Below are 18,360 nucleotides of genomic sequence, written 5' to 3'. Positions count from 1 at the left end.
TCTTCCCATGGACTACAGTCAGTAGACAGCGTCAATTTCATTTGACATGCGTGAAAATGAGGCTGTGAGCGGGTAGAACCATACACTCGGTTAAAGCTGAAGTTGCTTACTTAGCAGATGAAAAAATTAGTCATTCATAGAGAGTAAAACAACTGGGGCAACATGGGCTGTTCTAAATGAACGGCCGATATAAATTATGGATTTAAATAGTTAGGGTATGTTCACACTTGGCAAGTTTGGTTGGATTAAAACGAACCCTGGTGCGATTGCGGTTCATTTGAACTTGTGAACGCTGCCATCCGAACCCTGGTGCGCACCAAACAAGCGGACCGAGCCCGCTGAAAAGATGGGTCACGGTCCACTTCTAAACGAACTCGGTTCGAATGAAATATGAATGCAGCATGGACCAAAGACATGCAAACGAACCAAAAACAGGAAGATGAGACCCTAAAAAGGACAGAATATTGTTTTTTTCTCGTCATGTCGTGATGTTCCCGATCACAGTTCGATACAGGCATCAGAACCACTTCATTCCTGCCGCTGTTTTGACTCCTTTACACATTTCATAAGCTCTTCACGAGTTCTCAGCTGGTCAAAATACCATCATGTGTAGGCTGCACATTTTGCCCAGCACACAGCATTGTTTTGGATGTTCGGTAAGTTCCGTCTCAAAATTGGCAATACGTCATAAAAGCCGTCCAATCAGGTTGTGAACGCAATTAAATATGTCTACCAGGATGATGGTCTATTGGTCTACAGGAACAGTTAACCGTTCCTGTCCTAAATATTTAACAAATAAATCAATTATTTTTTAATATGTATAATCTCAAATTAATACAATAATAATATGATAAATAATTGAAAATATATTAATATTTTAAAAAAAAATATGCTTTATATATTCTAATAAATTAAACATTTAATTTTTTTTTAAAACTCAATTAGTAACCATACAGTACAACCTTTAAAATGAAACGTACTTCCATTCCTCATAGCCTTGTTTTCATTCAAGTACAAATTCAAATAGCATCTACACTGACTATTCAGGTCTCCTACACTATTTTGACTAATGACCTTTTTTTTGCATGACCTTTCAAGCTGTTGAGAATCATTTAATAGATTGTTGGGATAGATTTCCATTTCTATATCAGATACCAAGATTCTACAAGCAAGCGCGAGTCATTTGCACACTCATAAGATGATGACAAATTTTACTCTACACAATATCTAGCCGAGTGAATACTTTAAAGCAGACCACAACTAGAACCTTTTCTAAGTCTGGAAATGTTTTTTTTTTTCAGGTTGTCATGACCATGACCATTGGGTTTGGTGTACAAACACTAGATCGTGTAACAAGCAGCTCAGAGATTACCAGTCAATTCAACAAGTTCTTGCCATTCACCCCCCACAATCCTAGTTGCCCCAAATTACTCCCCCTACCCCTAATAAACCACATATACCTCCACAACACAGGCAATCAGCACTACATGACCTGAAAAAACCCCCTAATGAAATAAATAGCTCTGCCAGTGTCAGTGCCAATGGCTTTCAATGAGTGAACAGCTGGGGAGTGGACGGAGCCATACCAGGGTTCAAGTCAAGCAAACAGCTGAACACAATGCCAGGAGCAACAGAGGTGCCTGCGTCTCGGCCTTGCCTCATCCATCTTCACCCCCCTCCCCACCCCCGTCGGCCCGCTGCTAGTGGTACGGCCCAGCCGCCTAAGAAAAGACACCATTTCCTGTCAATCTGCGCTGCTGGTCGAGCTCTCTATAAACACATACTGCCCTTCCTTCCAAATACACTCACAATCTCCCACTCTGTGGAATTCTGCTTTTCATTTTCCCAAACCCCCTTTGCGTTTTCACACTTACAAAGAAACAAAGAGTCCTTCTCGGAGCACGTCGGGGCATGCGCAGAGAATGGTATTCATTAGGCTGTTTATTGATCTTGTGGCTCTTGACTTTGTTATGGTTCTCATTTATTTTCTTTAGGCGACCCTCATAGACACAGACAGGAAGAAAGAGTGAGGGAGTGAGGGAGAGAGAGAGAGAGAGAGAGAAGGAGAATATGAGTGGGGGAGAGAGAGTGAGTGAGAGAGAGAGAGTAGGGCACTTTAATGGACCTTTTGTTTGAGCAGACAGTAAAGTACATCAATTGTAACACTGAGGTTCTTCAAGTAATTGTTGTGTCATAAAGGCTGGGGGTGGCAAAAGAACAAACAAAAGAACAGATCAAAAAGTACAATGGTGGAATTATAATAAAATCTAATACATTTTTAAAATGGAGCAAAACTTTCAGTAAAATATCTAAAAAAGAAAAAAAAAAGAAGAAAAAAAGATCAGTTTACTTGAGAAGCATAACTGCATAAGATATTAAGACTTAGAATTAAGCTTTTGTTTTACCTCATCGCATTTTACAAATCTTATTTTAAACATCAATCTAACAAAATGTATTGAGGTTTATGTTTAAAAAACATTTCACTTAATTAAAGATGCATTTTCAAAAAATAAACCACTATTCAAATGTTTAGGGTCATTTTTTTATGTTTTTGAAAGCCAATGTTCATTTGCATTTATTTTATCATTAAACAAACAAACAAACAAACAAACAAAAAACAGTAATATTGTGAAACATTATTGCAATTAAAATAAATAACTTCTACTTTAATATATTTTAAAATGTAATTTATTCCTGTGATGATCATTACTCCAGTTTTAAGTGTCACGTGATCCTTCAGAAATTATTCTAATGATTTGCTGCTCAAGAAACATTTCTGATTATTATCAATGTTGAAAACAGTTGTGCTGCTTAATATTTTTGTGGAAACTGTAAAACATTTTTTCAGGACTCTTTGATGAATAGAAAGTATGAAATAGAAATCTTTTGGAACATTATCAACTTTTTAATTCTAGTGTATTTATTTAATATCAATAGTTACTTATTTTTATTAAGATGCTGAAGTCTAAAATTATTATTTTTTCTTTTTTAAGCATAAGCATATTTTTTTTTTAAATAGCTTAATTTAAGATATACTCTGAAAATATATTTTAATATTCATTTCTAATGCAGTGATGCTTCTCAAGTGAACTAATCTTGTTTTAAGGATGTTTATATATTTATACTTGAAAACAAAACAAAGATACAGAAAGCTACTACTTTCAAATTTTCCTTTTCGAACATGTTAAAGCTCATGTTTGACTTTAATTAAACAAAAACAATGTATTTTAGCATTTATATGTAGATGAATGATGTATATAAAACTATCACAGACTTTTCCTTCAAGTCCAAACCACACTTTTCATCATCTCTGTTCTCAAATTTTTCCACAGCTACACTTCTTACTGCTGAAATTCGATATTGCGGTACTGCTAATACTGTTGGCTCCTCTGTGATAAACTGATTTTTTCCTCATGGATAAAAGCGCCTGTGTATTGTCATTCAGAGACATAAACTGTAATAACTCTGTGATTTCTTCTCTCCCGCTGAAAATCTTTTGTTAGAAACTGTTCATTGTAGTCTGAGAGTGAAAAAAAAAAAAAAAAAAGAGTTGACTTGGACATTTAATCCAACTTCATAGTGCTGACCCAAGTTCCTCCCCCTCCCTCCCTTCCCCCCCTTCCCCAGCCAAGGAGGTTGAACTCCAGAAGAAATCCCCACTGGGCCACTAACTTTCCCCCAACTTATCCTGCTCTCCCTCCCTCTCTTTCTCTCTCTCTGGAGCTCAAGCTATTCTCCATCACTCTCCACCACCTCCACTCCCTCGTTTTCCTTCTGTTTTCAAACTTATACTCATCCAACCCTGCTACAGTTTTTAAACAACCCAGAGGAACATCTTTAAAGACAGTTTTGTTCAGTTTTGCTCTTCCATACTTCTCTCTCTTTCTCTCTCTCACACACACACACACACACGATTCCCTCCTTCCTGTCATGTGACAAAACTCCGATGACAAACAGACCCAGAACTGCTGGGAATCCATCTCACTTAGCTGGCTCCCTGTCATCTCTGCTTCCAGGCCAGACGAGCCGCACCAGATGAGCTGATCTCAGGCGTCCAGTCACCAAACCGAGCCTCAGAATCAGGTTTAACATGCATGACTCACTGATGTGGACCTCAGACAGCAGACACAATGCATTAGAGATATTAGCCAGGACTGGTTTGCAAGTGTGTGGCCTCAAAGGAATGAAAAATCACAAAGGAGATCTCTTTAATATCTCAACTGTTTCTCCTAGATAGCGATGAGATTAAATGGAGGGCAAATTAAATCTACTGCTTCTCAGATTTCTATCTTGAGAAAAAATCCTTTCAAAACCTTTTATGTTGTATTTGTGTCTATTTGTATTTACAAGGTAATTTAGGGACATCTGGGACCTAAAGGGATAGTTCCCCCACCTTCATGTCGTTACAAACCTGTATGACTTTCTTCTGTAGGAAATATTTTTGTCCATACAATGAAACTCAATGGGGTCCAATGTTTTTTAAACACCACTGACTTTCAAGTCAAGTCAAATTTATTTATATAGTGCTTTATACAATTTAGACAAGAAAATAACAGTATTGTTGTTATTATGAAACGAATATAATTTAAACTGCAAAGCAGCTCTACAAATACAATAGTTTTATTATTCAGCTCAATTTCATTTTATTCTCATCCAATAACGTCAGTGCAGTCAAATCGATAATATTACTGAATATTAAGTGTATTTTAAACTAAAATTAAAATTCAAAATATCTTATTTTGTGTTTCACAGAAGAAATAAAGTCAAATAGGGTTTTTTTATGACAGAATATTCATTTTTGGGAGAACTATCCCTTTAAATGAAACATAATTAACTCCATTATGTCCTCTGCAACCTCTCCATTAGCAACCTCTGAGCAAGAAAATTCCCCTGGGGGAAGAAATGTTTATAGGAAGGATTGATTGAGCATGCATTGCCTATTCTGCTAGTTTTTTAAATCTGTGTATCATGTTATACAGCTCAGGAAGTTTGTGCAGAGTGTAAGCAACAGAGAGTCATGTGTTTCTGTGTGTGTGGATGTGTCCAGACAGATTGCCGGCGATGACAGAGACACAGAACACCACTTCATTTTAGCTCCGTCTGCGCACGCACGCCTCAGATTACCACAACTAGTTCTTGTAGCTCCCTCAGGAAACAGGCAGATATTGACACACATGCACATACCATTCAAACACACATTTTGAGTCATGAAACACACACCTTTGGCACACACAAAACGCTCTAGCTCTACAACACTCAATTTCAACAGCATGTCCTATGCAAAAGTATGCATGTTTAAACACATTCCAGAATTCCTGGCATAAATAGCGACTATAGCCTGTAGCAATGCTACTAACATAACCACATATTAGTAATGACATATAATAGCTCCAAAAATGTGTAATTATTATTTTTAAAAATAATAAAATCTTGTTAACATAAATAAATAAAATAATAAAATAAAATAACAATAATTAAAAAAAATGAATGAATAAAAAAAATAAAAAATAAAGATAAAATAAAATAAAATCAGTTATAACACCAGTGCTGTTAACACCAGTCAAGGGGAGTAATTAAGTCAAATTAGTGATGCAACTAACATAACTATATTTTAAGTAGTGTAATAATAGCTCCAAAATGTGTAAAACATGTATAACTAATAAAAATACTACTACTACTACTACTAATAATAATAATAATAATTAAATAAAAATAATTCCAAAATTTGCTAAAAAAATGTATAAAATTACATATATAACATGGATCTGGGAATCTGCAGGATCTGGAGAGATTCTGTATGGAGGAATGGTCTCTGATCTCTTGTCAGGTGTTCTCCAAACTCATCAGGCATTATAGAAGACGACTCAGAGCTGTTATCTTGGCAAAAGGGGGTTTAAAAAAGTATTTAATAAAAGGGAGCAAATAATTGTTCCCAATGTATTTTGGAGAAAAACATTTATTTCATAATGTGATTTTCCCCCCACTTTCAATTCTTTTACTTCAATGAAAGGTTAGATTTTTGCTAATTGTTTTTTATAAAATATCAAAAGGATTAAAAATGCAGATTTATTTTTTACAGCCATCTTTGATCATATTTACCAAGGGGGCAAATAATTCTGACTACACAGACACAATTTCTAATGAATCTGTTAATTCACACAGATCATGCAAATTAATTGATTAAAAAACGATTCACTGATTTAAGTCTCATTGCAGCATTTTAAATGCTTAAAGTTAATAATATTTCAAAAACAGTAATAATTTAAAAACATTTTTTATGTTTGAAGTAACATTTCTAATAGAGTAGCATGACTGAAATGTAACTGTTTAAAACTCATGAATAGCTTGAGGCATAAAAGTATTCACCAGTACTGCCTCAGTCCCAAAACTCCCATCCCAACACCATCGGACATTTATCATGGCGTCCACCTGAAGCAATATCGTACACATGTTTGGCTCTTAGGAGACATGAAATCTTATCCTGACATCTTACTCGTACACACAATACATCTCCCCGAGAATCTGGAAGTGTCACTGGAAGACCAGACCAGAGGGGAAAACAAGGCTAGAAGACAGGCTGTTCCAGTCTCACTCAGCCTCCTCGTGTTCTGCACCGCATAAAAAAGAAACAGTAAAACTTTTCACAAACTTATCAAACTTGGCAATCTCTCAAACAAGCATTCTCTGTGCCTGTTTCTTTCTCCCACCCCCCGCGCAATTTCTTTCTCTCTCTTGGCATGCCAGTATTCTTGCTTCTTTAGCATTCTCATGACTTTTGACATGAGGTATTCAAAACTGGAAACCACATGTTTTGTAGTTATGATCTTAACTGGCAAAAAGTTACCTACTCCTCCCCCTGACTTTTAGGCCACACCCCTTAGGACAAGTTCCCTCCCTAAATCCACTAGGAAGCCCCTCCCATACCCGATCGCCATGGCAGAATCCTCATACTGCACGTGCCCAGTCCTGCCTGTTGCAAACATTGAAGCTCCGCCCCCTCTCAACGCTGATCTCTTTATCTTCATCTGTCATCTTGCTAAAATGCCAGTGCACTCTTTACCTTTCAATGCTCGTTCACATTCTGTGCCTCAGCCTAACACACAGTCTATCCCCTCCACTATATAGTCTCTCTCCTTGGAACGGTGGGATCAAGAAAGGAAATCCACATAGGAGTGGAGGAGTACAGAAGGGGCAAAGGGGAGGAAAGTAATCCACCGGATTTTCGGGATAGAGTCAGTCGAGCTGAGATTCCATTTGTGAACAATTTGCAAAATTCCCAAACTGAGCTCTTAATGACCTGGCAGAGAGAGGCCACTCCTGACTCTGTCTCCCACTCCGACTGCGGTTACGCCAACTCTCCAAAAAACAGACAAGTGTGGGAGTCGCTTGTGGCCAAAATATTAACAAAGACTTTATGAATTCCCTTTTACACTAAAGGCCCTGCAATGCATGTGTGATTACAGCAATACAGACAGCAAGCATACTAGAGAATAAAAAGCAGAACTGTCCTCTATCAATGACAAACGACAAAGCACTGAAGCACTCTATATATATTTATTTATATTTTTGCACGTGTGTGTGTGTGTGTGTGTGTGTTTGTCTTCGTAACCAGGCCAACATCACTTTGTTGAAAACTATTTTAGCCAACAACAGCCAAATATATATTTAGGCATTGTTTTAGGCTACTTCTAGTAGGCAATACAGCCTTTCTAAAATCCTGCTAATAGTTAAAACACTAAGTTAGTGTTCAAATTAGAACATTAAGGGTCCGTTCACACAGAATATGTTTTTCCATTCCAATGCACCACTTTACCGTTGTTTTTCTATGTAAACACGCTCTAGACGTATGTGCGTGACGTTCGCGTCTCTTGCAGCATGAGTCCAAAATTTTTGTATGCGTTTTTCCGTACTCGTGATTCGGTGGCTCTGAATTGTGAAATGCTTGCTACGGATACGAAAAACGCAGAAAATCGAACCCGATCCAAATTTGTTTTATGACGGACGAAAAGTTCGAAGGCATGCTGGATTAAGCGTGATTGACAAAACATGAGGTCGTATTTATTTTTTAACGTGCGAAAATTTCGGACGTGAATTTCGGACTCAGTGTGCAAGGACCTTTAAGCATGACACGACATTCTAAAAATGTGGCGCTCAAGTTTAAATAAGTAACTTTAAAAAAGCGCATCTCTAGACCTTGCACTTTTTTTGTTGTTCCACTGACCTGTCTCTTGTGTTTTTAACAGCAAAACACAAGACTGTTCTGTGTGAACCGGCCCTTACACTGCAAAAATTACTTATTACTAATGACTAATTACTTTTTAATTAGTCTTTTTTTTGTGATGTAAAATATAAAAAATAAAAATTCAGAAAATCAATCTTTCATTTAATTGTATTTTGTCTTACTGCACTGGCACTTTAAGTTATAAACAAGGCAAAAACAAGTGAAAAATATGCCAGATCAGTAAGACAAAATATACTTATATTCAAGATCATTATTCAAGATATTTTAACTGGAAAACAAGACAAACAAATGCTCATTAATAATATGATTTTTTTTTTTACAGTGATTAATAACCAATAAAGACTAGATTTGGAAAAGTAAATGTTTTCATTGGGATACATTGAGATGCTCTCGTGGGTGACCTTGACCTTCTGCCTCCATGTCCTCAAAAGTGAGAGTCGGTCATGTTTCAGAAGGGAGTATCAAACTGCAAACTTGTATCCAATTCTGGCTCCATTCTGGTCCCGGCCTACATTTTTTCCACTTTGAATATTTTGTTTCAATCAGAAAATTTACCACGTTAAGATGTGATATTACTATTATTAAGATCTAAGATATTAAAATTTGTTGCAAAATGAATTCTCCATCATCTTTCATGGCCAACTTCATCTGCTTCCAGCCAAAAACAATGTGTTGGAAAATGCACAATACGAAATAAGATCCTTAGATAACTGATTCATCCACCAGAACGTTTCAATGTCTGACTGTTTACAGTAGAAGTAAGTGCTGATGGTGATGAGTGAAGGAACGGAGAGGAACCTGGCAGGAAAGCAGAGGTGGAGATGAAAGATGGTGGAATCTCTGAGGAAATGGAGAAGTGTTCAGACACACACATTGCTCTCATTTCATTTTGATCCCTCTTGCACACAAACTCATGCCAGCTGCGAAGGAAAGCCAACACTTTAACGGGAAAATGTTTCGGTAAATAAATAATCTGATACAATGTAGTGCTTGTGCCTTGGCCTTTTAATGACACAGACTCACTATTTTCCTCTTTTCTGAACAAATCTCCCTTTCAATGATCCTTTATTCTATGTGTGATCACTTAGGATTAGGATATTTCATTTATTGATTGATATTAATTTACTGACAATTGCATAATATAATTTACTTTAAAATTACATTTGTTAGATTAAAAAATATATATACATCACTAAATGAGACAGTAACAGTAAATACATTTGTGATGAAATTATAAACAAAAGCCACCAAAGTGATTATGCTGTAAAACTCCCATTATAATAAAAAAGCTACTGGAATGTAAATCCAGTTCTAATTTACACCACATCTACACCTTGTTTTATTGCAGTGTATTTTGGGTGTTACAGCCTCTACATTGCAAGTGAGTGGCAGAAAATTCAAATCTTCACACTTTGGTACTAAAGCAAAATGAAGTAAAACATAAAACAGTCATTTGCAGATCAGATTGCAAAACATTTCTTCATTAAGGCCATTATTGAAAGGTTTATATACTAATTTAAACGTCTCGGAATGGCTGCTGCATTCATGCACACAAAACACGTCTGTGATTGGTTAAAATGCTCAAACTCAGCAAAAATCAGGTCACAAAAAAAAAAAAAAAAAAAACATGGAATGCTGTAACCGTCACTTCACTAAGCATTGCAACCGGAATCATATTTGATTCATAGTGCAACCCCTAAATGAGTGCTTGTCATATAAAGTTTCAATTTGACATCTCATATACAAATACGTCACAAGATATGGTCTCAATTATATAACCGTGCACAAAAGCACTTTTACAGTGCAGTAAGTAGGCACATATTTATGCGTTTACAAGTGTGTTACTGTACTGATCTATTCCTGCGGGGGCAGTGAAACAACAAAATGTTTGCCTTTCTCTCGATGGCAAGCTGGAACAAGCACGCTGTTCTTTTTTATACAATTCAAATGCCTTCACACAACAACTTGTCCCTAGTCCAACAATAAAAACTCAAGCTTGCAAGCCAAAGGGGAACTAATATCATTGATATGTGCGGTAAATGAGCAAGAGAGACAGCTGGACTGTGCACGGCCCTAACAGGAGTATTAGATTAGAGCCACACGGTCTCCGTCTGGTTAAAGGAAATGACCAAGCAGCCTTTCAAAACATCCCTCTTGGCGGCTTGGAGCAAGGCCTCCTCCCCTGATTGGTAAAAGGTTTCAGGAGAGTTTGAGGGCTCAGTTGAGATGCTATCACATGGTAAGTGCTGGTAATGGGCTTCCAACAGTTTGTTTGAAGAGCTCCGATAATGACAGGGATCAACTGATAGCGGCTTCTGCACGCCGGCACGTAAGACTCCCACACGGAGACTCGCACACAGTGACCGGTAACGCCACATGCACAGCTGCTTTATAAACTCTGTGTCAAAGAAACGGCAGAGCTCCACAGATGGATATTTCACCCCAAAAGCTTTGAGTAGGAGAGAGAAACCTCTGTGTTATATGATTTTAAAAATACAGCATGCTAAAAAAAAAAATTTTTAAACAGAAAGAGAGAACCAGGATTACCATGCTGGACCAGGACTGCTTCATGGTGTAGGGTTGAAAAAAACAACATATCTTCAAATCAGACTAGTCAGTGTATTCCTGAATGATTAGTCAACTAATCAACCTGAAGAAAGCCCTATATAATTAGGCTGTATTCACCTGACACCAACCGGATACCTGACCCTGACCCCGAAGAACTGCACAGCCCCAGCAATTATTGTTATGACAAATGCTGAAAAGGAAAACTGACAATTTTGCAACAAAACAAAACAGTCACACTTTAGATTAGGCTCCAATTCTCGCTATTAACTAACTATTAACAACGGCTTTTGGCTCAATAAACTCCTAATTACTGCTTATTAACAGTTAGTAAGGTAGTTAAGTTTAGGTATTGGGTAGGAATAATGCATGTAGATTATGGTCATGCAGAATAAGGCATTAATATGTGCTTTATAAGTACTAATAAACAGCCAATATCCTAGTAATATGCATGCTAATAAGAAACTAGTTAATAGTGAGAATTGGACCCTAAACTAAAGTGTTAAAACAAAAAAGTTTTTTAAAACAAAAAACACCAATTTTTGCGGAATGTAAAAATTTGATATAGAAACAATTTTCACTTAATTTCTATTTATTACAAAGAAAACGCAAGTAACACATTGAATTAAACATGACATTTTGATGTAGAAAGACTTTTCTAAAATGTTCTTGTAATACGTCCTCCAATAAAACTGCACTTTAAAAAAAAAATCTAAGTTGTAAATAACTTAAACTTTGAAAAATATTTTATTAAAGTGCAGTTTTGATTATTTTTAATATTTTTTTATTATTTTTCCCTGTAGTCACACTCACAGCCCTATCAAAACAGTTGAGAACTGCCGGTGTAGAGAAATGTGTCCCAGTTTTCATCTGGAATAAGGATCTGTCTCAGTTGATCCGATCACAATAAGAAAGATCACTATTTCAAGGGCAAGGTCTCTGATTTTGAGACTACATTCCTGTAGCTCATACAGTAGAGGATGGCGTTAACAACGCCAAGGTCCTTGTCATTTGATTACAAGGAAATGTATATTTGTCAAATGTATAATGCAAAAATACATACATCACTCACTTCATCATTGTGTTACTGCAAAACAAAAACAAAATCAATGCAAGCTGTCAATAAGTTTTGTAAGAGCTCTGTGCCAACTGCACATCTTCGGAAGGTGCTTGAACCTGTCAGCGTACCTGATTGAACACACCTATCTGAAGTTGGCCAAAGCTTGACTATCTTCTCTGGGAAATTATACACACCGGTCTATGGAAGAATGCAGGACTAACATGCAGACTCAAAGACAGGGCCTTCAGTATGTTGGGCCTTTATGAGCTGAGAATTTTTGCAGTCTAGCCGACAGACAGCTCTGACAACAATGAAGAGGCCTGTTAAACCAACTCCTGCAAAAACAGCACCGGGACGATTGCTCGTCTGCCTTTGTTTTCCCCTCGTCTCAGAGCCAGGGATGAAAATGGCTCAGTAAAACAACTTGTGACATGCCTGTCTAAAAAGAATGTCAAACGGCGTCCCCAAAAGCAAATTAGGGCCTCTGTGGTCTTGACTCTCACCCAATTCCTGGCATTGCTTAGGGCCCAATGTGCTTTTGGATATGCAATTGGCCAGAGCAAGGCAGAAATTGTTTCCAGCTCAAAAATGAGTTAAATTTGCCGTTTAAAAAGTCACTGTGAATTACATTTGCAACTCATTTTATTTCAGTCATTCAATTTCAGAGTAAAGCAGAAAAAAGTAGAAAAATAGAGTGGGATGTCATTGGATGCATCCTTGCAGAATAAAACTTTTCAAAATCTTTCCAAAAAAAAGAAAAAAAAAGTAACGACCCGAAACCTCTGAACAGTACTGTATGTCAGAAAGGAGCCAGACTGAATGTGGATTTGCCAAAACAACGGCTATTTGTTAACATTATCCAATTGTGACATCAGCGGAAAGGTTTCAGAGGAAGAATAAATTGTATCCTTTTGACCAAAAAAAAAAATTGGAAGTAAAACAAGAATGTAAATAAGGTTAAGGTTGCAACGATTTCCACAAAGGCAATTTCGTATTCAGGCCGTCTGCATATGCAAGGTCGAAATATGTTTCTCATTTTCATGACCAGGAGACAGAGAAGGCTTGTTTATTGTGTATCCGTCAGTGTGTTTTCACAGCAGGGTGTGTTACTGGATTCCACCGCACCAGGACGTCATCCCCAGGTGCTTCATCCCTCACTCACTCTCTCTCTCTCTCTCTCTCTCTGTAAATACCTATTGGATTAGGTGGGCAGCTGTAGGGGGGTGGGTACTGATTGACATCTAAAAGGCTGGAGTGTTGTTCAGACTTGCAGAGGAGTAAAAGAGGCACAGCAGGAGATGGCGAGTAGTGTATATGTGTGCGTGTGTGTGTGTTTTGAGGAGGGGGAACACATAGTCTTCTGCTTTGTTGTTGCCATCCAAACCCATCACAGATTCTCCCCTCAGGACTTGAGATGAGATTTCAGATGTCTGTGGCTTGTGTTTTCCCCTAAGCTACTGTCTAAACAAGAAAAATCCACAGACTGCTCACATTCTTGCAACACACTCTGGATCTAAAGAGCCAATGAATGTACTACCTCAGCTAAAAAACAACAACAAAAAAACAGATTCGCTTCTGTTGAAAAACTATGACAGCTGGTTTGTGAAATCCGCTATTTTTCTGGAATGCTATAAAATGTAAACTTGACATATTAAACGACAAAAAGGTTTTTTTTGCAGCATAAAATATCTGTTAAATGGCTCTTTTCTTCTTCGCTCTCTCTTTCTGCCATCTGTTGTATCTCTCTCCTCTCTCACACACACTTTTCTTCTGCAGTAGGATGTAAAACAGCGCCCCCTGTGACACTAGAAATAAAATGCTGAACATTTTCTCTCTACAGGGTCAAAATGCCTGTTAAAAATGCCTTTTATCCAGGGAACAAAACTAGCTATCTAGCAAACATTTTAAAGATTTATTTTAAAGATTACAGTTATAGGACACTTTCAGGTGAAGCTCAAACATTTATTTAAAGAGACAGTTTTCTTTCCCTCTTACTTATTCACAGCAAAATAAGAATGTTTCTGAAATACCATGATACTCATGCTATGTATACTTTAAACATATTGCATGTATATCCTACTATTTCTACCAAAATGTGCAGCATCCAACAATCCATACTGCAACTTATGCCACAATCCCACAATTCTCGTCTGAATTCAACTGAATGTGACACCAGCCATTCATTTTAAATGTCAAAATTCATTCTGCTTCACATATATTATTTTTTAAAAATGCACTTTACCATGTAAAAAATCTTATTTTTATGATCAATCTTTTTGTTGTTGTGAAAAGTACCATCATGCAGGCATGATTAAAAAGTCATAGATAAAAAATTTAAATGTAGAAAAAACTAAACAAAACTAGGCATCAGAAGTGCACGAAGAAACACCCTAAAACTAAACATTTTGTAATAATCTAATGTGAACATTTTCAGTAACTTAATTTCAACAATGTAATAAACTAAAGCAGAACAGGTACAATACTCACACAATGCTGCCATCTCTTTGGGAAGGTCCGCCCCAAACCGCCCAAACAGGTTACTATTGGCCAGCAGGTCGAAGGGGGAGTGGCTCCGAATGGAATTGAAGGCAAAGGGGTAGACAGCAGGTGGGAAACCGGTCATGTGACCCACCTGCCGTTCCCGGTTGGCTGACATGGCGACGGTTCCTTGCCAAAGGCTGGTCGGGCCTGTCGTGTGCTTCAACGGACTGTTGGCAAACTTCTCAAATATGCGTCACAGCTCTGCTTACCTTCAGGAGGAAACATATATGGTAAGTTAAGCATTTGTACAAAGAATAATAAACAGTAATAAAACAGTTCAGTGAGTTCAAGCAGCTGCACCACATCCACAAACTGCACATTTACTCACTCTCATGTTGTTTCAAACCCGAATTACTTCGTTTTTTCGTTATTTGAGAGCACTTGTGACTGGATCACCTGCTTAGTGGGTTAAATGGACCAGTCCAATTTGAAACCGAATCACTCAGACTGGTTTTGTGAATCAAGTCAGCTGATTCATTGAACAGAATGACTGATTTGTTCACTTATTTCACTCATTATAGAGTTCACCTAAAAATCAACATTTTGTCATTAATTACTCACCCTTGTGTCGTTCCAAACCCGTCAGACATTCGTTCATCTTCAGAACACAAATGAAGATCTTTTTAATGAAATCTAAGAGCTTTCTGTCCCTCCGTTGACAACTACGCAACTACCACTTTGATGCTTCAAAAAGTTCATAAAGAGATCATAAAACTACTCCATATGAACTGGCCGGTTTAGTCCTAGTTTTTCTGAAGAGACTCAATAATTTTATATGATGAACAGATTGAATTTAGGCTTTTATTCACATATAAACATTGATCAGCGAACATAAACAGAAGCTCAACCAAACCTGCTTGACGACCGAGAACAAACCTCACTGGTTCTTGAGGAAGCTCAAACATGATGTGTAACACATGAGAACAAACCTCACTGGTTCTAACATGTCAAGCGAACATGCTTGAGCTTCTGTTTACCACAACTGATGTGTGTGTTGATGAATGTTTATATGTGAATAAAAGCCTAAATTCAATCTGTTCATCATATAAAGCGATCGTCTCTTCAGAAAATTTGGACTAAACCGCTCAATTCATATGGATTAGTTTTACGATCTCTTTATGAACTTTTTGAAGCGACAAAGTGGTAGTTGCGTAGCTGTCAAAGGAGGGACAGAAAGCTCTCAGATTTCATTAAAAAGATCTTCATTTGTGTTCCGAAGATGAACGAAAGTCTTACGGGTTTGGAATAACAGGTGAGGGAAAACTATCCCTTTAAGGAGAGTCCAGGCCTTCAGTCAATAAATATGTCTGTTCCTCATACAAACCTATCATATGGCTTCAGAATACTTAAAATAAAGAGCATAAATCATACGGATCATCTGCATCCTTTTTGAAGCTTGAAAGCTCCAGCTGCATTCACTGTAATATTGCATGGAATGTGTGACTATTGTTCAAAATGAAATTAAGGTGTGGAATGAAATAAGGATGAATAAATGATAGCAAAATGTTAATGCCTGGTTGAACTAATCTTTTAAAAACCCCTAACATCACACAAACAGCAATCTGAGAGTTTCTCACAACAACCCAGCAATCACTGCAAAAGAGCGCTTGTGTGTTTGAGATGAGGGTGGAGTCTGAGGGAAAACAATGGGGATGGGGTGATATGTAAAAATGGAGGGAGGAAAAGAAAGAGAGCAAAAAAAAAAGAAATGAAGGGGAGGTAGGAAAATAATAAAGTGGTAAGGAAAAAGTTAGGTTGAGGCAGGAGAAGAGAAACAGAGGGAGGGCAGAAAGAGAACGCTCTTGTCTGCTCCGTTTTGAAAGGTGTCCAGACGTTTGTGGTGTTTCCAGGCTATTCCATATGATTTAAACCACCCAAACTCCACAAGAAAGAGCTTCTCTGTTAGTGCTGCCAGTCTCTCAACCCTGCACGACTACAGTCGGCCCTCTCACAGACCTGAGGCCCCAACGCAGGCTCCATTTGAGAAGATGAGAGCTAGAGAGCAACTGAAAGAGAAAGAGCGAAAGGACGAGGTGACAGCTTGTGTGGCTTAACTGTTCTGCATTTTCTATTCGATTTCTCTCACAAACACTTTTTGTATTCATTCTATCTAACTTTTCATGGACAAGCAAGGTCATAAAATGAAACCAGACACTCTGTAAACCTCAATCAGTTCTGATTCCTGGAACCAGAAACTCTGTAATCCTCACTGAATTCTGTTACAACAAATTCATTTATAACAAGAAGGCAACATTTCTGATGGCTTAATATATAACGTCGTTTCACTTCTCAAAAACGTGCATCTTGTTTTATGAATGTTTAGATATTTGCGCTGGAAAACAGTGCAATGAATGGAAATCTCTCTTACGCAGACTTTTCAATAAGACAAAGCCCATCTTCATCACTACAGTAGTGAATGCTGGGCTGTCCCCTTCCAGTTTTTGTTCCTTCTCCCTTGAGTGATTTTTATGAGTGGGTGGTGCTGGCGGCTTGTTGTTTAAATGTGGTTTTTGAAAAATGAGCTGAGCCAAAGAATTCAGCGCTTTTTGGAAGTGCTGTGGTTTGTGAATCAGGGTAAGAAGCAAGGAAAAAATCGTGCTCATGAGTTCGGCATAAACATAGACCGGGCTGAGAGAGAAAAAAGGGAGACTGATTCAGTGACGGAGTCCGGGCACTGGGGGGCACTAGGGGGGCGGCACTCTGGCCAGGAAAGAAGCCTGGGCTTTCCAAAACACACATTCATACAGTCTCTTTCTCACTGTCGCATAAAAACACTTGCACCTGAACACATAGTATTTGAGAGAAATACTGTGCTCCCTTTCCATAACAGATGCACAAAGCTTTACTGTAATCCGCACAATGAAACCCAAAGAAATCTCTTTCCACACACACACACGTACATCCAAGGTGTTTCTTGGGCACTTTTGCAGAATCTCTTAAATACTTTCACTCTTATTAGTTTAAGTTATCTACTAATAATGTCCAAAAGTGGATATGCATGCATCAAAGGAAAATTCTATTAATTTTGTCCATTTTTCATGATATCATTTCCATCACATCTCAAGTTACAGATTGTGTTTAATTGCATTCTGTGGTGGAAATGGCATTGTAAAACATTTTGGAATAAACTGGCTGACTCGTTTGTCTTGCAAATTCTAGAATTTTGAGTATCCTAAATACACAGTTAAATAATGTTTTCACACTTTTATGATGATTTGAAAAAGTTACAGCTTGACTGGAAATAAAAACTGTACTATTTGTTTATTGATTTTACACCATGTCTCATATTTCATCTCAAGCATCATTGACACTGTTAAACCTTTTTATTTATTTTTTTAATGTTATTAAATTGTTTTAAGATGCCACAACTGTAATATTTTGAGGGGAAAAAATTTAAATCAATATATAAATCATTTTCACACAATAAATATGAAATATGGACTTCTTGTTTAGATAATCACTTTAAAAATGTAATAATTCTAAAACTTTTACACTTTTACTTGTAACAATAAAAAGTTAAGGCCATACATAAAATATATTTGAAAAGTAGCAAAAATAAGTGATGAGGGTATAATTAAAAAGGCTCTCATATAACAAAAAGAAAAAAGTTGAAGTCCTAAAACAAACAAAAAGGCCGGGGACATAATAGCACACAAAGAAACACCCAAAAAAAAATTTAAGAACGTAAAGCAAAAGCATTCATTAATGCATGCTAAAAAATGTGCCATTTTCTTCCATGGCTCCAGTATACACATCTGTCTGACACACACACACACACACACACACACACACACACACACACACACACACACACACACACACACACACACACACCAGCCTCTCTGGTTCTGTTTCTTTCAGCAGAGCCAGTTAATTACAGCCTACTGCTGCAGGCAGCTTCAAACCACCACTAATTTAGAGTTCCATTACAGTAAACTCTTCCACATGTGCA

At 37.3% G+C, this 18,360-nt stretch overlaps 1 protein-coding gene across 4 annotated transcripts in view; it reads right to left on the bottom strand.

Moving 5' to 3' along the window:
- rarga (retinoic acid receptor gamma a) overlaps positions 1–18,360 on the bottom strand; it is a 50,503-nt gene that overhangs the window by 23,641 nt on the left and 8,502 nt on the right. For 2 of the 4 annotated variants that reach the window (XM_084098063.1, XM_084098065.1), the window contains exons 2-3: positions 14,355–14,617; positions 1,875–1,988 (exon numbers count right to left, since the gene is read on the bottom strand). Coding sequence is in view for 2 of the 4 variants with exons in the window: in XM_084098062.1 (XP_083954188.1) it covers positions 14,355–14,523 (169 nt within the window). In the remaining 2 variants the exon portion in view is untranslated. The remainder of the gene's footprint in view (positions 1–1,874; positions 1,989–14,354; positions 14,618–18,360) is intronic. The other 2 variants (XM_084098062.1, XM_084098064.1) reach the window with 1 other exon arrangement.

Source organism: Abramis brama (assembly GCF_963993115.1).
Source record: "Abramis brama genome assembly, chromosome: 22".
Taxonomy (NCBI): domain Eukaryota; kingdom Metazoa; phylum Chordata; class Actinopteri; order Cypriniformes; family Leuciscidae; genus Abramis; species Abramis brama.
The sequence above is the reverse complement of the archived record's forward strand: the minus strand, read 5'-3'. Positions and strand labels throughout refer to the sequence as shown.